The sequence below is a fragment of the Capricornis sumatraensis genome, chromosome 23, assembly GCF_032405125.1.
Source record: "Capricornis sumatraensis isolate serow.1 chromosome 23, serow.2, whole genome shotgun sequence".
Classification (NCBI taxonomy): Eukaryota; Metazoa; Chordata; class Mammalia; order Artiodactyla; family Bovidae; genus Capricornis; species Capricornis sumatraensis.
In genome coordinates this window covers 9,891,420-9,912,104 of record NC_091091.1, presented here as the reverse complement: position 1 = coordinate 9,912,104, position 20,685 = coordinate 9,891,420, and the positions used below count along the sequence as shown (strand labels likewise).

The 20,685-nt window shown below is 47.9% G+C and overlaps 1 protein-coding gene across 1 annotated transcript; it reads right to left on the bottom strand.

Annotated features, from left to right (window-relative positions):
• Positions 1-1,319: 1,319 nt before the first annotated feature.
• Positions 1,320-16,541, bottom strand: LOC138070519 (proline-rich proteoglycan 2-like). Its single transcript, XM_068961779.1, has 4 exons — positions 16,365-16,541; positions 2,595-2,768; positions 1,916-2,100; positions 1,320-1,821 (listed from the first exon to the last, which is right to left on the bottom strand). Exons 1-4 carry the CDS (start codon positions 16,539-16,541, stop codon positions 1,320-1,322), a joined length of 1,038 nt encoding a protein of 345 aa, XP_068817880.1.
• Positions 16,542-20,685: the final 4,144 nt, after the last annotated feature.

Sequence of the window (20,685 nt, the reverse complement as noted above, 5' to 3'; positions counted from 1 at the left end):
TTTGTTTTTAGCCCTCGCGGGAGCCTGTCCTCTCAGAAACCTAGGGCCAGAGCCCGGAATCCAGCGCCCTCGGGCGGGGCGGAGGCAGGTGCAGAGCAGAAGCTGGAGCCCGGCGTGAGGGCGTGGCGGGGAGCCGAGCTCTCTGCTCCCATCCTGCCAACTCTCCGGTCCGTCCCGACTGCCCACCGACCGAGGGCCCAGCGGAAGATGGCTGCCCGGAGCGCCGCGGACAGTCACGTGTCACGGCGATACCGCCGCACGCCCCCTCCCCCGCTCGCCGAGTCCCGGACCCCGAGGGTCGCGCAGCCCTAGGCTGCCTCTCCGCCACCCGGGTACCGAGCGGTACAGACAGAAGGGAAGATCCCACTGCAGAAAGCCGAGAGCTCGCCCGGGCATCCGCTTCCCGGGCGCAGGAGTCCGGCTCTGGCAGCCGGAAAAAACCTTCCTTCGAGCGACCTGCACCAGGTCGGGCCACTGGGCATGCGCAATGCTCCGGCCCGCGTGCGCCGGCTCTCCAGCTTTTTCCCGCAGCTCCTTCGGGTCTGCAGGAGGTGGGGCCGGGAAGGGGCGGGCCCGAGTCTCCCCCCTCCAATAGAAGGTACTCCAGGCCTTGCTCGCCTTCGCTCCCTGTTTTTGGGGAGTCTGTGAATAGAGGTTTGAAAATGAATCGTAGAGTGTGAGGTCCGCCATTTAAGTTTTGTTTGTTTGTTTTTATGATCAATCACGAGTTAATTCCAAGTGCTGTACTCCTAGGCTCGGTGGGAAAGAGAATCCTCGGGCAGCCAGCAAACTCGTGCCTGCGAACCGGGTCTCCAGGAGGCCGAGTTTGCGTTCTCTGCTCTGACCGGCTACATGGTTTTGCTCCAAGTGGAATACTGTCCCCACGCGTAAAAGCTGGCTTCCGTCCGGCCTCACTAAACGGCCCCCGAAAAATGTGCAAGCAAGGCCTCTCTCCTCGGTGGAGAAAACGCCCGCCTCCCGAATTTTCAGCTACTTGAAAATGAAATAACAGGGTGCCAAGCCTCGCTTGCCCCTAGGTGCGCAGTCTGGCCGGAGTCCTGCTGGGTCCGGGGACGAGCTCCCTGCAGACCCCGCCCGCCTGCCCCGCCCTCCCAGCTGCCGCGAACACCCGGAGGAGCGGATTTGCGTAGCGCGGGCAGCTGGGCCGGCTCGGGCAGCGGACTGGGCATGCTCGGCAGCCCGGGAGCGGTGGCTAGTCGGAAGCGTTCGCACCAGCTAGGCAGTGGCCGGGGCAGCGGCGGCGGCAGCGAGGGGCAGCACGGGAGCGGGAACGGCCGGCCAGGGAAGGCTGCTCTCGCCTAGCGCCCGACGAGCCGGACAGAGAGCGCAATCCGGGTACGGAGCCCCAACGCTGCCCTGCCCCGGATTTCATTCCGCGGCTGGGGGCTCGGCGAGCGGAATTCCGGCGGCTGCCGCGACTCCGGTGCAAGTGAGTCGGGCGGCGGGAGAGAGCCGATCGCTGGGGAGCAGATCGGACACCCACCTCCGGGGCCTGGCTTGACGCCAGGAAAGGTGTGCCGGCAACCCCGGGGCGAGGGGGCGTGAGCGCAGCCGGCTCCGTGCCTGGCGAGTACCTGGCTGGCACTCCCCCCGCGCCGCCGCTCGGGAGGCGGGGGGGCGGTCCCGCAGCTGTTCTCGGGGCCACGAGGGGGCGGGCCGCCTGCGGGGCTCCCGGACCTAGTTGGGGCGGGGAGAAAGGCGGGGGCGTCAGCGGGCACCTTTTTCAGAGGTCCTGCGTGCGGTCTGGAAGGCTGCCTAGTGTCGGTTTGGGGCGAGCGGACTGTGGCGGGGCCGAAGAACCTTCGGACAGTGGCGGGCGGGGGTCGGGAGACCCGCAGATCCGACCCCAAATTACGGCCCTACCCCCATCTGGTGGCGGCGTGACAGTTGGTACCTCTGGGTCCGATCGCAGCTGGCAAGGCACTCTGAGTTTCGGGGTACCTCCGCGCCACCCCCCTCCCCCGCTCGATGTCCGTGGGTAACATAACAGGTGGGACCCCTTTCGCTGAGCAGCGAGTCTCCCTCCACAGACCGCTTAACAGCCTCCAGGTTTGGGGGCGGCTCTGACACCCGGCGGGGCTGCCCCCACGCTTGAGGGTGCTTAAGGGTAAGGCCTTGGAGGAGCCATCAGCCAGCCTGGAGCTGGACATTCTTTCCAGGACGCGGCTTTTCCCGTGAAGGGTCTCCGCGATTCCGAGGCGACTTGTCAAGGGCAGGGCAGCGACAGCAGGGCTGTTTCTCCCACCTTCTTAGCCCAGGCTCGGGCTTTCTGCTTCCTCTGGTGGGTCTGGTACGGTGTCCTGGTCCGCTCACGGAGGCACACTGGAAGCTTCTTGTTAAAGCTTGTTTCCGTCTCCGGAGCTTCGAGTAAAATTCGGGATGAGGCTTGCCAGGGCCAGAGGGAGTGAAGAGAATCCTTCCAGGAGCTTCTCAGATGTTTCATTTCACCTTCAGACAGTAGCGACTTCAGCGGTACACTCTTACGACACGAAGAGTGACGACTGCTTTTCTGAAGAGGAAGTTTATTTTCTGTTTTCGGGCCTGCTTACTATTCTAGCTCCGTTGACATTTACCTTCCCGGGCCTTCGGAGCTGTTTGGACAGGTTATTTTGCTTGCGGGTTATTTTCCGTGCAGACTTGGGGGTGTTTTGGGGTTGGCTCCCTGGGTGTGGAAGTGGCGGGTGCCAATCATGGTGTGCTGTGAACTCCCCACGCTTCCTGGCACCGGGGGTTGAACATTCGGGGAGCTGGGGACCGAGCGGGCAGAAAGAGAGGAGTGGGACTAGTGACGTAGCAGCGGTGGGAGTTGCCTGGGGCTGCCCAGACAGAGCGAGGTTGGTTGGCTGTTTTGGCTGGTGCGGGAAGGGAGAGGGCTGGGCGTTTCATTGGTCCGGGGAGTAAGGTGTTCACGGGAGAAGCCGGGCGGGGGATGGGTCCCCGTCTGGTCAGTGCTCCAAGGGAAGCCCAGGGATGTTTAGTGATTCAGCAGGTGGCAACTTTCCAGCCCTGAAGCCATACCTTGGCCAAGCAAGCCAGCGGCAGCTGCTTGTGCCTGCTGTCAGAAGCGCCAGCTTCTGGGGAATCTCCAGGAGACTTCTGCCTGTAGAAGCGGACTTTCCTTATCTTGCTTTTTGTGTATGACAGGAGGCCTTGGTCTTTTGGGTTCCTTCCCCGCCTCTCTTAAAGTGTGTAGCATGTTTTCGAACCTCTCCAGCTCTGTGACCCTCTGAATAGCAGGAAGTGGCACCTGCCACCACGCACAGTTTATTAGTTAATGTGCAGAAAAAGATAGCAATATGTAAAGCAGAGAAATAGTCTGTTCCTTCTGTTTCTGCTTCAGAGATTAGAAATTTACATTTTTAGTTAAATAGTAGGGTCTATTCCTGCAGCTCTTCATTGCTGTAGTGAGCTATTTCAAATAGCAGAAAGCGTGAACAAATTAATTAAAGGAATTGATACATTGACATTAAAAGGACACAATTATTAAAACAGTGTCTTAATCATTTGAGGATCTCTAGCATCTTGCACAGTGCCTAACTCAATAAATGTTTATTCGACTGAAATTTAAAGAATTTTTCATAATAAAAGCTTGTTGGTAAGTTTTGACACTTAAAGAACTTTGTATGTTTTCAAATGTCAGAGTTGCCTATGTTGACCTTAGACATTCAATTTTACCTTGAAGCCTCAACCCTTTTACTTTTTCCAGGTAAGGCCCCTTAATTTGCAAATTGTGACATATCCTGCAGGTCAGCTGAAAAAACAGGCAGGTGTGTTTTGCTAACTTATCTCATGAAAATCTTGAAGACTCCTACATATAACTGTTATACTTTTTTTTTTTAACCTAGAAAATGGTCTAATTGCATATCAGAACACTTTATTTACAAAACTTTATTTTGTACAAAACGTTTCAGGACAACTGTAGAGTTCCGAAGCATTTATTATCACGTTATCAGTGAAAAGTCCTGCCATAGAAAAGACAAAACAGTGTTTGGAAAATAAAAGTTCTCACTTATTTGCTCGGGGGTAATTGGCCCCGTCTTTGAGGGCAGCTGGAGTGTTTGTCCAGTTCTTTCTGTGTTTTACCTTTGCTATTCTGTTCCTTCCTCCAGTTGTTAAGCTGTTTCTTCTTCCCCTAAAGACATACTTTCCTGGCATGGACTTGCTGACTTAAAGCTGCTTCATTTTCTGACCTAAAGCTGCTGCATTTTCTCACATAAATTCTATTAACAATGACCTTTATTTTTTAATTGTCCCATACACTTTCCCACCACTTCATATGATAAATTGTTCAATGGTCCTTTTAAAAATGGGGACTGGTGGAGTTGGTGGGGGCTGTGGGGGAAGGGGACATGACAGAATAGAGTTGGCTCTTTCTTTGCCTCTTTTGGATGATCTCTGTAGCCATAGCAACCTCTTCTGGAAGGACTGTTAAAGTATGCCCAGTCTTAAAGATTTTGGACTTTCTGTTAAGGCTCTTGGTAGGGAATATCAATGGTCACTTATCCTCTCCTACCACATCCTATCCCAGGAGTTGGTGATGGACAGGGAAGTCTGGCTGCAGTCCATAGGGTTGCAAAGAGTCGGACACAACTGAGCAACTGAACTGAACCACATCCCAAGAATTTTGACTGTAAAGTATGTCACTTTAATAAGCTACCCGATTGCCAGAGGACCATATTTCGTATCAGCCCATTTAGACAGGGGAGTTGGGAAGCAGCACTGGACGTGGGGGAGGCACGGGTGCAGAAAGGGGAAAAGAACAGTGAGTGGGGTCGGGGAGATGGCTTGGTTCTGCAACTGTGACTTCTGGTTTCAGTAAAGCAGAATCAAGTGTCTGATCAGCGTGTGTCGCTCAGTCTGTGCTGGAGTGCTCTGCTGCCCTCTCTAGTATTCTTCCCTCCGCCAGTGAGCACACCACACACACGTTGCCTCAGACAAATTCACAGACCCACACATGCGCAGACGTAGTGACAAGAGGCACAGACACGGATGTAGACACGTGTATCTTTTGCCAAAAGCTGAGCATCCCCACTTCTTTTTTAAACCAATATGTCACACAGGTAAAGCCCAGGGCTCAGTAGCAGGCTGAATTTGGGGGATCTGAAATCACCCTAATCATGTATTTCAGAAAGATTCCCCTTCTCTCTTTCCATGGCAAGCTGATCTGTCCCGCTTAACCCGCAAAGCTGCTGGGGGCTTTCACTGAAGCAAACATTAAAGGTAAATGTGGTTTTCACCATTTAGACTTTCTGGTGCTGGGGTTGAGTTAACATTCCTCGATTTGGGGCACCAGATCTCCCTGAACAAAGCCCCTTTCTTGTTTTATATTTTTCCTTCTTTCCCAGTCTCATTCCCTCTTTGTCAGAGGAACTTCCTCTCTCGCATTGGTGTTCTTGGGTGTGTCTGTACCCTTGTTAAAGGTGTTGTGTGCATGTTTTTAGTTTAGGTAAATAGTGCTGTGCTAGTACAGTTTCATTCAGTTGCTTTCCCATTCAATATTAAAACTTTTATTATGGAAATTTTCAGACATTCATAAAAGTTGAACGAATTTCATTTAGCAGTTTATTTGCTACCTGTGGTTAGCATAGGTTTATCCAGTGCCTGGCTGTCGTTGCTACTTGGTATGGCTGGCCTGCGACATACCCACTAATCTCACCATTTTTCTAATTATGTACGCTTAGCTCCCCTCCAGTCTTGCTACCATGAGCAAAGCTGTGATGAAGGAATGTCCTGGAGCATCTCTTGATGATACCTGTGAGACTGTCTGGGGTAGTGGTTCTTACAGTGGTCCACACCCAGCAGCATCAGCCTCACCTGGGAAGATAGCATCAGGATCTAACCTAGACCTCTTGAATCAGAAACCCTGGGGACAGACACCATCAGTTGGTGCTTTAGAGCAAGTCGTGGTCGTGCTGCAGTCTCGAAGAGTCTGAAAGGATCTCAAAGAGTCAGGCTCGACTTAGTGACTGAACAACAAGCAAGCTTGGAGACTGGTACCTAGGAAAGTTTGAAGACCACTGCTCTAAGTGTATGTCCCCAGGAGTGGGAAGGCTGGGTTAAAGAGAACAAACCCCTATTTTTACCAAGTTAGTCTCCAGTGTGGCTGGATTGGCTGACACTCTCACCGCAGTGCGTGAAGGATTCCTGATTCACCACATCCTCTCTAGTGGTTGATATTAACCGTCTTTCTAATTTTTTCAGTACTTGATGGCTATAAAGTGGCTCCTTATTGTTGTAATGTGAATTTAGGTAATTTCTTAGTGAATGTAAGCACTTTTTAATGTATTTGTTAGTTATTACAATTTCCTTGACTTTAGTCTGTTTTTCTAATGTGTTGATTTGCAGATGTCTTACATATTTTGGATATTAATTATCAGTGGTCTGTTCAGTTCACTCGCTCAGTTGTGTCCGACTCTTTGTCACCCCATGGACTGGAGCACGTCAGGCACCCCAAGCATGTCAGGCTTCTCTGTCTATCAGCAACTCTCAGAGCTTGCTCAAACTCATGTCTGTCGAGTCGGTGATACCATCCAACCATCTCATCCTCAGTTTTCCCCTTCTCCTCTTGCCTTCAGTCTTTCCCAGCATCAGGGTCTTTTCCAGTGAGTCAGTTCTTCACATCGGGTGGCCAAAGTATTGGGAGTTTCAGCTTTGGCATCAGTTCTTCCAATGAATATTCAGGACTGATTTCCTTTAGGATTGACTAGTTTGATCTCCTTGTAGTCCAAGGGACTCTGAAGAGTTTTCTTCAATACCACGGTTCAAAAGCATCAATTATTCAACACTCAGCTTTCTGTATAGTTCAACTCACACATCCATACATGACTCCTGGAAAAACCATAGCTTTGACTGGACAGAATTTGTCGGAAATGTCTCTGCTTTTTAATATACTGTCTAGGTTTGTCATAGCTTTTCTTCCAAGGTGCAAGCGTCTTTTAATTTCACAGCTGCAGTCACCATTTGCAGTGATTTTGGAGTCCAAGAAAATAAAGTCTGTCATTGTTTCCATTGTTTCCCCATCTATTTGCCATGAAGTGATGGAACTGGATGCCATGATCTTAGTTTTTTGAATGTTGAGTTTTAAGCCAGCTTTTTCACTCTCCTTTTTTACTTTCATCAAGAGGCTCTTTAGTTCCTCTTTGCTTTCTGCTATAAGGGTTGTGTCATCTGCATATCTGATGTTATTGATATTTCTCCCTCCAATCTTGATCCCAGCTTGTGCTTCATCCAGTCAGCATTTTGCATGATGTGCTCTGCATAGAAGTTAAATAAGGAGGGTGACAACATACAGCCTTGACGTACTCCTTTCCCAATTTGGAACCAGTCTGTTGTTCCATGTCTAGTTCTAACTGTTGCTTCTTGAAATTTTCAGTGGTAATTTCAGAAATTTAAAATTTTGATACAGCCCAATGCCATTACTTTTTGCCTTTTTCACAGTAAGAGTCTTAAGATGTTCTTCCTTACCCCAAGTTACAAATATATTCTATAGTTTCTTTTATCAACTTCCTACTTTTACCTTCACAATGACAGCTGTGATCTGTCTGAGGTTTGTCTTAATACATGGTATAAGGAAGGAATCCGGTGTTATTTTTTTTCTTTCCATTTTGTGAGCCTGCTACTGCTAAGTCACTTCAGTCGTGTCTGACTCTGTGACCCCATAGATGGCAGCCCACCAGGCTCCTCCGTCCACGGGATTTTCCAGGCAAGAGTACTGGAGTGGGGTGCCATCGCTGTCTCCATTTTGTGAGCCAGTTTCCCCCAGATCATTAAACTATATCCCTGGTATTTTAGGGATAAATATGGAGCTGCCTCTATCATTCATCAGATTCCTTATGTCTGTTTTTTTCTACTTTATTGAGTTATAATCTGTGTATGGTAAACTTCACTTGTACATTTAAAGTGTACAATCTAATGATTTTTTCTTTTTGGCCTTGGCCACATCTCATGCTATGTGGAACTTCCTCAACAAGGGGTGGAGCCTGCACCCTCTGCCGTGGGAGCATGGAGTCTTAACCACTCGACCACCAGAAAGTGAAAGTGTTAGTTGCTCAGAGGTGTCCAGCTCTTTGTGACCTGGTGGACTGTAATCCGCCAGGCTCCTCTGTCCTTGGAATTCTCCAGGCAGGAATACTGGAGTGGGTAGCCATTCCCTTCTCTAGGGGATCTTCCTGACCCCGGGATCGAACCTGGGTCTCCTGCACTGCAGGCAGATTCTTTACCATCTGAGGCTCTAGGGAAGCCCCCAGTTTGATGAATTTTGACAGGATGTGTACCTCTGAAACCACCACAGTCAAGATCCAGACCATTTCCCTCACACTAAAACTTCTCATTTGCCTTTCATCTCACTTTTGTGTCCAGACTCAGGAGGCAACCACTGGTTTGCTTTCTGCCACTAACAGGTTCGTTTGCATTTTCAGATTTTGAGATTCTTCACAGGGTTTAAGTTCTCTATTCTGTCCCAGTCATCTGTCTATTTCTGTGCCAGATTATTTTTATTATTATCGCTCTGCAGTGTCTTACATGTCAGAGCTTGTTTATTTGTGGACCTTTCCTCTTCCATATACATTTTGGAATGCTTATCAAATTCTTAACATCTTAGAAATGCAGTGACATTGCGTTGAGTGTATAGTCTAACATAGGGGACAGTTGACACCTCTTCCTTCTTAGCTGTAATGCTGTCCATGAACATAGTGGTCCTATCTTTTTCTAATGACATTCAATTGAGCTTAAATTTTCTCTATCATAAGATTTTGTTTTAAAACAAAAGTAATGTATTGTTTTGAGGAGAATTTGAACCTGGACTTCTTAGTCTGGACTTTAGAGGAAGGCAGAGGGTATGGGCTTGGGGGACAGATCTGGCTTCAATCTCCATTCTCCATTCACTTGCCTTCAGTGACACTGGGCAAGTTCTCTCCTTTGGTGGCCCCAGGTTTCTCCTTCCTCAGGCTGGATGCCAGCAGCCTCCTCCCCAAGGCTGCTGAGCTGCTGAGGGCTTTAAATGAGATAATGTAGGAGAGGCAGGGAGTACAACTTTGAAACATTTGCTGGTTAGTGAATGTTGGTGTCAAATATCTCCTGTGAGTGAAAGTCGCTCCGTCATGTCTGACTCTTTGTGACCCCATAGACTGTACTTACAGTCCATGGAATTCTCCAGGCCAGAATACTAGAGTGGATAGCCTTTTCCTTCTCCAGGGGATCTTCCCAACCCAGGGACCCAACCCAGGTCTCTCGCATTGCAGGTGAATTCTTTACCAGCTGAGCCACCAGGGAAGCCCAATACCTCCCCTAGTGCTGGCTTTAAATAGCACAGACTTTATACTTCTACTTCTTAGGGACTGATAATAAAGAAGTGTCAGAAAAGCAAAGTGAACAAGCCTACTGCAAGCCTACTTGTAACGCTCTCCAAGTCTACTCATGTAAGCCCATGTTTCTACCTAGTTGTGTGGGGTTTCACCGACTGGGGAAGAAAAGACCCATTCATAAGACACAGTGAGGGGCTTCCCTATTGGTCCAGTGCTTGGGGCTTTGCCTTCCTGTGCAGAGGTGGGGATTTGCTCCGTGGTCTGGGAGCTAAGATCTTACATGCCTTGTGGCTAAAAAACCAAAACATAAAACAGAAGCAATGTTGTAACAAATTCAATAAAGACTTTACAAATGGTCCATATCAAAAATCTTAAAAAAAAAAAAAAAGAAACAATTAGGGAACTCTATGTGACAGATGGCTTATAATCAAGGTTAAGTGGTATGGTGCCAGGGGAGTAAGGAGTAGGGAGAAATGCTGCTCGGTGAGGAGTGGTTTTTTTATTCAGTTTTAAAATTTCAGTTCAGTTCCGTTTAGTTGCTCAGTCGTGTCCGACTCTTTGCAACCCCATGAACCACAGTATGCCAGGCCTCCCTGTCCATCACCAACTCCCAGAGTCTACCCAAACCCATGTCCATTGAGTCGGTGATGCCATCCAACCATCTCATCCTCTGTTGTCCCCTTTTCCTCCTGCCCTCAATCTTTCCCAGCATCAGGGTCTTTTCAAATGAGTCAGCTCTTCGCATCAGGTGGCCAAAGTATTGGAGTTTCAGCCTCAGCATCAGTCATTCCAATGAACACCCAGGACTGATCTCCTTTAGGATGGACTGGTTGGATCTCCTTGCAGTCCGAGGGACTCTCAAGAGTCTTCTCCAACACCACAGTTCAAAAGCATCAACTCTTTTGCACTCAGCTTTCTTTATGGTCCAACTCTCACATCCACACATGACTACTGGAAAAACCATAGCCTTGACTAGGCGGACCTTTGTTGGCAAAGTAATGTCTCTGCTTTTGAATATGCTGTCTAGGTTGGTCATAACTTTTCTTCCAAAGAGCAAGCATCTTTTAAATTTAAGTATAGTTAATTTACAATGTTGTGTTAGTTTCAAGTGTACAGCAAAGAGATGCAATTATACACATGCACATGCATATATTCTTTTTCAGATTCTTCTCCATTATATGTTGTTGTTCTATATATCGGTCCCTGTGTTGTACAGAACGTCCTTGTTTACTTACTTTATAATTAGCAACGTGTGTATGTTAATCCCAAACTCCTAATTGGTCACCTACTTCCCCACCCGTCCCCCTCCTGCTACCCCCTCTGGTAACCATGAGTTTGTACCTACATCTGTGAGTCTATTTCTGTTTTGTAAGTAAGTTCTTTTGTGTCATTTTTTCAGACTCCACATATAATTGATGTTACATAATGTTTGTCTTACCTCATGGAAGACAAATATCTGACTTACCTCTCAGCACGTCTAGGTCCATCTGTGTGTCCTCAGTTGCTTCATCGTGTCCGACTCTTTGCAACCCCCGTGGACTATAGCCTGGCAGGCTCCTCTGTCCATGGGATTCTCCAGGCAAGAATGCTGGAGTGGGTTCCCATGCCCTCCTTTAGGGGATCTTCCCAACCCAGGGATCGAACTCGTGTCTCCTGCATTGCAGGCGGATTCTTTATGGCCGAGCCACTGGATAAGCCCCTATGTCCATTTATGTTGCTGCAAATGGCATTATTTCCTTCTTTTTTATGGCTGATTATATATATATATGGTATATGTATGTATACACCATATCTTCTTTATCCATTTACCTCTCAGTGAACATTTAGTTTGCTTCCGTATCTTGGCTGTTGTAAATAGTGCTATGATGAACATTGGAGTGCATATATCTTTTCAAATTAGATATATATGATGTATATATGCCCAGGATATGCCAGATATATGTCCAGGATATGCCAGATATTTGCTCAGGACTAGGACTGCAGGATCATATAATAACTGTTTTTACTTTCTTAAGGAATCTCCATACTGTTGTTGTCCGTAGTCACTATCAATTTACATTCCCACCAGCAGTGTAGGAGGATTCCTTTTTTTCTGCACCCTCTCCAGCATCTGTAATTTGTAGACTTTTTAATGATGACCATTCTGACTGGTGTGAGGTGATACCTTATTGTAGTTTTGATTTTCATTTCTTTAATAGTTAGCAATGTTGAGCATCTTTTCATGTGCCTGTTGGCCATCTATATGTCTCCTTTGAAGAAATGTCTATTTAGGTTTTCTGCCTGTGTTTTGATAGGGATTTTTTTTTTTTTTTTTTGCTATTACGCTGTATGAGCTGTTTGTATATTTTGGAAATTAAGCCCTTGTTGGTAACATTGTTTGCAAATATTTTTCTCCTAGCTTGTAGGTTGTCTTTTCATTTTGTTTATGGTTTCCTTTGCTGTGCAAAAGCTTATAAGTTTAATTAGATTCCAGTTGTTTATTTTTGTTTTTATTTCTATTATTCTAGGAGACAGATCCAAAAACGGATATTGCTGTGATTTATGTCAAAGAGTGTTCTGCCTGTGTTCCCCTCTAGGAGTTTTATTTACATTTAGGTCTTAAGTTCATTTTGAGGTTATTTTTGTATATATCGTTAGTGTATGTTCTAATTTCATTCTCTTGCATGTAGCTGTCCAGTCTGTAAGAGTTTTGACTTGACTTGAGTAGAATTAGATTACAGGGTAGTGAAGGGGCCTGAGAAACGAAGTGTAATTAGCATTTCTGTCTAGGGTTTTGGGAGCCTGGTATTGAACCTCATGACGGTAGATTTTGTGCCTAAATTTAAGTGTCTTAAAAATCATTCTTTGAAATCAGTGGTAAGTGACTAGTATTGCCTAGGTAACTAACAGCTCTGTGTCATTTAATATAGAGGTTAAGAGCACTGTTTCTGGGTTTAGGTCTTGGCCTTACTATCTAGGAGCTATGGAACCTTAGGCAAGTTATGGAAGCCTTCCATGCCTCAGTTTCCCTATCCCTCACTGTTGGGTCTCATAACTGCAGGTACCTCAGAGGTTGAGGACTGTGTAAACCTTTGTCAGGTGCTTAGTTCCTGGCAGAAGGTAATCACAATATAAGTGCTGTTCTTACGACTACTGTTGTTAATAATATTCATTGCCTTCCTCTCATATCTTGCTTTGAGGTGTGTGAGGCCTTACGCTCCAGAGTTGTTGGATGTCCAGAAAGACTGCTGGAGGCACAGTCCTGTAGAGAGAATTTTTTTTCTCCCCTCTGCAGATTGCCGGGCATATAGTGGGAACTTAGGTTGTAGGCTGAGCAAGTAAATGCATGGTAGACTGTGAAGCCAGGCCCTCTCTCTCAGGCGCTGTCTCTTGGTCCTGAATGTCTTCAGTCAGGTGATTGAACCCGGGTCTCCTGCATTGCAGGCAGATTCTTCACCGTCTGAGCCACCAGGGAAGCCCCTTGGGAATAGCAGAGACTTGCAGTTCAGGACAAGCAAGTCATGGCAAATATTATAGGCGAGTCCAACAGGTAAAGGAGAGGGATGCTATTTTATAGAGAAAAAAGGAGGAAGTTAGAAGGGTAGTTGTGAAGGAAAGTCCATTGGAAAAAGGTGAGCGTTCAGGGTGATGATATTCTCGCACTCACTGAGTCGCTGGGGTGTAGTTGACATCCTATGAGCAGATGCAATGTTTATCTTTTCCTGTTGGGGCATGTAAGGTTTTCCTTTATTAATTTTCACATTAGCATGCTAGAAGCAGGTTTTATTTTGCTGTATTCCTATTTTGATTCGACCTTTTAGCAAAGGTGTAGTAATTATAGGGATTCAGACTTGTTGAAGATGAACTGTGTGCCAGACCCTGTGTAAGCCCTTGACTCTTGTGACAAGCCTATAAGATGACTGTTATTATTATCATCCCCTTTTAGAGATGAGTGTGGAGGGTAAGTGCTGTTGGTATGGCGCCATTATAATTACATAGAATTGGGAAACACACGTTAGCCTAGCAGGGCAATCCCATGACCTTGGAGGTTTATCAGCCTACACTGATGGTTCTCAAATTTCAGCACATATTAGAATCACCTGGAGGCTCGTTAAAGCGCTTGTGCTGGGTCCACCTCCACCAGAGTTTTGGAGGCAAGTATCGATAGCTTGGGCTGGGACCTCATAGTTTACATGTCTAACATGTTCCCAGAGCATGCTGATGCTACTGGCCTGGGACCACTCTGAGAACCACTTCCATAATCAATACTCACATAAGTGAAGAGTCAGCTGCTCTTACTTCTACTTACAGTCAGGTGAGATGATTGCAGATTCAGAAATTTTAAATACTGTCCACCTCATGACATAAAAACTGAACTCACGTGGCCCAGTTTATCTAGGCCAGCAGAGGGATGTCTGAGCCAGGCCAGGGCAGTGGAGAAAATGCTTTCTGTCCTTGCCAGTGTTTTCTGATATGGGTTAGATGGATGAGGACCCAGGGTGGAGAGAAAATTTGGAAATGCGAGTTAAGGCTTAATATTCGAAGCGAGAAGTGCCATCTAGGGCATTCCATCTTAGGAAGATACCTGATTTGTTTTTATTTTGTTATTTTCCACCCTCCCCACTCCCTGCAATAGGCACAAAAAGGCTTGGTGTCCATTGTTTTAACCCTTTGGGAGACTTTACACGTGGAGAAATTAAAAATGTATGACGGTGCATAACCTGATAGGAGAGAGATAGATTATCTTATTTGATGGGATTAATTGTAGTAGTTTGTAGGAAAGCACTTAAAAAGAAGGGCTGCACCCGTCTCCAGTTGTGAGGTAAAATAGTCACATTGTGTCCAAATTTAGCTCCCACATGGGAAGCCCTCACCAAATGCATGATCCACTGTTATTCCAGATGAAGTTTTCTGTTTTGCAATTTAAAAAGTGCATTTCCCTCATCTCAGCAATGTTATACATGAAACTGAGGAATCAGAACATTTTCAGATTGAAAGATTTTGTAGGAGAGGGTGTCTTAGGATCACCTCAGAGAAGGACATGCAGGTGAACTGGGAGGAAGTGTTCCAGGTTTTTCCCTGTGCTAGTTGTCGGGGCTTTCCTGTGGCCCCAGTAGCTGGGGTTAGCTTGTTTGCTTGGTGAGGTGACGTGGCAGGGCAGAGGATGGGAGAGGGCCAAGCGAAGACTGGGGAGGCCAGACAGGCCTGTGCACATAGGCCAGGTAGTGGAGGGTGACCATGTGCTGGGGGTCAGCTATGGGCCAGACCCCTGTTGGGCCTTGAGATGCAGTAATGCGCGAGATGGGGTCTGGGTTCCTAAGGGACTCACGGGGGAGACAGGCTCATCCGCAGATAAAGCCGCCACCAAGTGGTGGGCAGCTGCACACCAAGCCCCCGGGGTGAGGCAGCTGGACAGGGAGGTGGCCCACTCCTGGTTCCCCATGTGCCAGAGCGCGTGAGAGGCTGACACCACAGCAGGGTGGCACAGATGGACCCAGATCTGGTATAGTTTGGTTTTGTTTCCTTTTGTTTTTGTGATTTCCATTTTAAGTGAGGGGATTTTGACTGCAGAGGGCCCGCAGACACTGTAAGGATCCAGATCTGGGAGTGCCCTTCAGAACCACTCAGGAGGTCAGGGGGCGGGTGCCAGATGACTGTCTTTGCAAATGTGGCTAATTTTTAGCTATTTCCTAGGAACATAAAACTTGCAGAAGATGAATGGCTTTCTATCTTTAAGGTATATCAGCTTTTAAAAGGAAGATTCTTTATTAAAAGCAAGGTTCTGTGAAATTAAGGTTCCCTTAATTTCTGGCAAAGTGCTAAATTCCAGTTTCAGTTCTGTTTTCGGTGGTTTGCTTCTCACTTTCCTTGTTCTCCCTTCTCTCTCCCCCTCCTCTCCTTAATGCCTTTACAGATACCCTGCCAGCCAGGGCATGCCTGCCCACACTATGACCTTGGTGAACTTGGGCCTCAGCTTCCTTATCTGTAAGTGGAGAGCTTGGATTAGCTGACTCCTAGTCACCTGGTCCCCACATCTGTGAGTCCTGTCACTGGGGGACACCTGAAAGTGACTGGTGAAGCCCCTTTCATCAGTCGTTTATTATTCTATTAGTAAAATAAGTTATTTCAGAACTGCCTTCCCGGATCCTATTGGTTGTGCATCCAAACCACTTTATAGGAACAGCAGTAAGCGGTTGATACTCCACTATCGTATTTTACAGCTTGTGATCCATATCCCTTCTGGCAGGCTGTCTGAGCTAAAGGGGCAAAATGTGCAGCTTTCAGTGTTTGATTCACGGGCCCACTGTGTGAATCCGAGAAGGATGTTATAACAAACGTTACCTAAGGACAAATGCTATGGGATGTTACCATTAATCTCAGGTTATGGGATGGGGTGGGGCGGGGTGGGGGCTGGTTGGATGATACTCAGGTTAGGAATGGAACTCCCAAGGGTCATAGGTCAAGTGATGTTTGGGGGTGGAAGGAAAAAGCCCCAGGAGCTGAGAGGTGGAAAGAGAGACACGAAGACTGTCCCCTGAGGAAGAGGGGAGGGTTGGCCTAAGGGCTCCCCCTTCCAGCTGCAGGGGACAGTAGCAGAGGCCAGAGGTACCAAAAAGGGGAGAGAAAAAGCAGCTGGAGGGGAGAGGTGCTTTTACCCTTCCTGCAAACATAGCCTGAGGGTTTGCCTGAGGCCAGTCTGAAAAAGGGGGCCTGAGGCCAGAAGGGCAGAGTCTTTTGCTCTGAGGGAAACCAGGAGGGATGGGCAGGCTGGGTGAGTGGAGGAGTGGAGGAAAGCCTCTGGCTGGCCTGCTGGGTATCCTGTCCTAAGAGAAAATCCATGGCCTTCAGCCTGAGACAGGCTGCTGCGGTCACCTGAGACCAGGAGAGGGCAAGAGGGGACAGGTGCTGTCCTTTTGAGGCGTGGACCTTCTCCTGTGGGAAATGGCAGTAATAGGCACTGCATCACAGAGTTGTCACCTGAGGCCCTTGGTGCATGCAGGAGGGCATGGGGGGCTGCTTCCTGGTTGTGAGGTGACGTGGGCGGTGGTGGCAGGGGGTTACTGTCTGAGGGGGGCTGCCCTGCCGGTGCGTTGACCATTCACTTGAGTAGGGGGTCCCTGAGGGAGACTGAGAGCTGGTGCCCTGGGACTGCCCATCCGTCCCCAGCTCAGTGGCCATGAGCTGCTGGGATTTCTTACCTTGTGGCCTGTCATCCGATCCCTTGCTTTTCTTCCCCATCTTATCCTGGAGCCTGTCCCTGTTCCCTGTGTTTGACCCCAGTCTCCTCGCCCTAAGGTCCCAGGTGCACAGGATGGCCCATGTATGTCACGGCCTCTGTGGGAGCCTGCATGGGCGGCCTCAGTCTCTCGTATAGGCCTTCAGACTCACTGGGACCAGCACCTCTGGCTTGGACGAGGCTGAGGATACAGGTGAGACCAAAGTCTCTGTGTGCGTGGAGTGTTCTTGGTGACGGGGCGAACCCCACAGTCAAGTCAGCAAGTGTGAGGCCTGGCAGCGGGTCAGGAGCCAAAGCCTTCCTGTGCCGTGTAAGGGCTCTGTGCCCCATCAGAGGGTGGGTCGTTTGGCTTTTGCTGTCCTGCCACTCTTTGTGCAGTGATACCTGAGTTCCTTTGAAAGGCCCTGGAGAGATAACAGCAGTTGTGCCTGGCTGACTTCCAGGTTTCCAAGGGGCCCTGGACATGGTGGACTTTCCCCTCCCTCTGATTTTAGAGACAGAGATAGGGTAGCATGAACACCCCAGGAATATCTCAGGCCTCTTTTTGGCCATTGGTTTGAAGACCCAATCAGTGGTTCAGCGGTTCTTATTGGGGTCCATAGATGAATTTCAGGAAGCCACTTAAATCCGATTTGTCATTCTGGGTGTGCATGTTTCTGGTGAGAGTGTCTAAAGCTTTCATTAAATCCCCCGGGAAGAGCTCTGAAAGGTTTATTTTTATGAAAGTGGATGAAAAGATAGAATTGGGCCGTTGAGGGCTTCTCCTTATTGCCGTCTGTCCCCCTTTTAGAGGAACTAATGAGATGTAATTTGCCTAAAGTGGGGAGGCAGACACAGGCTGAGAGCCTCAGTACAGTTATCTGGGACTTGACATTGCTATGTCTTATGGTGGGAATGCATTCAGTTATTCCTTGGAGAAAAAAGAAGCAAAAGATGAGGCTAGCATCGTGGAAGACCAGCCAACTACTGGGAGAGGGGTAGGGGAGGCGTGTGTGATGCTACAGTGTGGTTTTGTCCTCCACTGAGCAGAAGGCTGAGGCTCGGGAGGAGAGCAGACCACTTGAGCAGATGCTGCTTCCCAGATTTCTGGGTCTGATGGGTACACAGCCCTAGAGAGGACGCTGTAGGACTTTGGCTGTTGATGTCAACGTCTCCTGTCTTAGGAGACTCTGCTGCTTGAGACTTCCACAGTAGTTGACCCAAATAATAGAGTTCATGACAGTTGGCCCTCAAGATGAGGGTAACTTGTAAGAGGAAAGGCATTAATACTGAGTTATTTGATTCAGCGATTCTACTCGAGGGGTTTATTTTAAGAAATAGTTAAGACCACTATTTATCACAGAGATGTTTGTCATAGTGAAAAGTTGAAAAGCTAGTATACAACAGTTTGGGGTTGGTTAAGCAAATGATGTATATCCAAATAATGGACTACTTGGCAACCCTTAGAAAGAAGATTATCAGAGGAATATTTGTAGAAAGTTTTCCAAAACACATTTTTATGTATAATGAGTTCTATACAGCATTCGTGAGACACACACTCTTCAGAAAACGCTGGTTGGGTGCCTACTATGAGCCAGGAGCCCAGCCGGGTGCTGGTGGCCCGGGGATAAACTAGGCAGATATGGTTCCCTCTCTTTAACCAGCATATAGTGTCCTAGCAAAATAGTCAAGCCATATCGACTCTCTCACTAAGTTTTATAAATACTCATAAGAGGACTATAAAAACAGTGACTCCTTAACAGGCACGATCAACCACCTGTGAAGTCAGATTCTGTCTGTTAAACCCGTTACTGGCCACATCCTTGACCTGAAATCTCTGATTTTCTGGCGAGCTTCAGGTAAGTCACTGACATAGTTTACTGATAACGCCTTCTTGTTAAACCATCTTCCCTTCTCCACTGCAGTGTGAGGCTCTGCGGGTGAAAGGCTGGTGAAGGCACCGTCACGCGGGGAGTGGGGCGCATCCCTGCTCTCCCTTCTGGCTTTGTTCTCGGTGCTCGAGTTGTCACAAGCCCGGCCAGCAGCTCACCTGGAATCGCCTCTTGTTCACCGTCGTCTCTCGTGGGCCCCGCCTCATTCTGACTTGGGTCCCTGACTTGCTGTCGTCTGTGGTGTTCGCCACCACGTGGAGGAGTGCTTCATTCTTAGAAATCACCTAGTTTCAATCCCTTCTTGGAGGCTGGCGAAGCCTGGACTGGAACCTGTGCGTCCTGACTCCCAGGTGGGCATCTTTTCGACGAGGCAGTAGTGTGGCTGCTCCCAGTCACCCAGGGACAGCTCTTCCAAGCAGGTCTGCGCCCAGCACCAGCCTGCATTTCAAATCGGTGGCCCCACGAAGCTTCAGGAAAGCTTGATTCCTTCAAAGGCAAACGGGCAGCAGATTTCTTGAGGAAGAGGAATTGAATCACTGCGTCTGGTAGTGTGGGCTGCCTGTCCCAGTATTGAGACCCAGTCACACTGTCATTTGGTGGGCATGTGAAAGGGCTGCATTCTTGGCCAAACTCTGGGAGCTTCTACCGTGTGCGAGCAGGCCAGCTCCTGGGATCCACACAGGAAGGCATGTGGGTCTCTGTTGCAGGGGTCCCTCTCCAGACAGAGCAGTCGAGATGGGCCTGACGACCACGCACTTGAGTGGATAAGATGCCCATCAGGGAGTCAGGATGCACAGGTCCCAGTCCAGGCTTCACCAGGCTCCAAGAAGGGATTGAAACTAGGTGATTTCTAAGAATGAAGCACTCCTCCACGTGGTGGCAAACACCACAGACGACAGCAAGTCAGGCGCCCAAGTCAGAATGAGGCAGGGCCCATGTGACGAAATGCGGTGACATGGACTCTTAGCAGTTAGGGCTAAAATGTTCAGGAAGGCAATCCCTGGGAAGGGTGGCTTTGAGGGCAGGATCACTAGGGGCACAGCTAATATCAGAGTCCATGTGAAGGTGACTGCTGGAGGCAGGGGGCGGCCTGTGCTGGCTGTTCAAGGCTGCTTGGCACTTACTTGCCTTTTAACCTAAGTTTGGCTTCTCTTTTTAGAAAACCTTTTTCACCTTCTCCTCCTCCTCTCCCCATCTTAGCCTATTCCTTCCCTTTCTCCCTGACTCCTTTTGTGCTTCTTCCATTTAGAAAATATCTAAGCAGAAAGAATATCCTTCATTATCCCATCACCCAGAGATAACTATTAATACTGTTACTTGGATGTGTTTCCCTCCCATTTTGTCTGTAAATACTAGACGTGCACATTGAATAAACATTTTGACCAAATGCCCAAGGATGGAAATGTTTAAATATCACTGTTTCTGAAATTGACTTCTGAAATATGGACTATAAATCTGAAATTTTATAAATGTTATTAACAATGCTAATATGAAAAATTATAACAGAGTTTGACATTATGCCACAAGAACTTCATTTTTCAGCATGTATGATCAGTGTTGTGAACATTTTTGAACCTGGGTAGATGTTGACTTTTGGAGAAAGCGATGGCATCCCACTCCAGTACTCTTGCCTGGAAAATCCCATGGATGGAAAAGCCTGGTGGGCTACAGTCCATGGGGTCGCGAAGAGTCGGACACGACTGAGGCACCTCACTTTCACTTTTCACTTTCATGCATTGGAGAAGGAAATGGCAACCCACTCCAGTGTTCTTGCCTGGAGGATCCCAGGGACGGGGGAGCCTGGTGGGCTGCCGTCTATGGGGTCGCACAGAGTCGGACACGACTGAAGTGACTTAGCAGCAGCAGCAGATGTTGACTTTCAGCTGAGGTGGAGGAGGTAGAAGCAAGGCTTTTATTCATTTATTTTGTTATTTATTTGGTTTGGTTTTTGAATTGCTTTTTATTATTTTGGTTAGCTGTCCATCTAAGATGCTGTAAGTTGTAGTTTGTATCCAACTTACTGAACTTTTGAGCAATGACTGGCATTTCCTCCTTAACTCCTGGACGTAAAGATTTCCTTGGTGATATTACAGTTTCCTGTGAAGTTATCCCTCACCCTGGCTTAGTGTGGTACGCAGAGGAGAATATGTCTGGATGATCTCAGAAGCAGAAATAAAATCTTAAACACATTTTCCTTTGATATTTTGGCCTGTGATTGCCGCTTCCCACAGCCAGCTGAGAACATAGCGCATCCCTAAGCCTGGGCTCTGAAAGT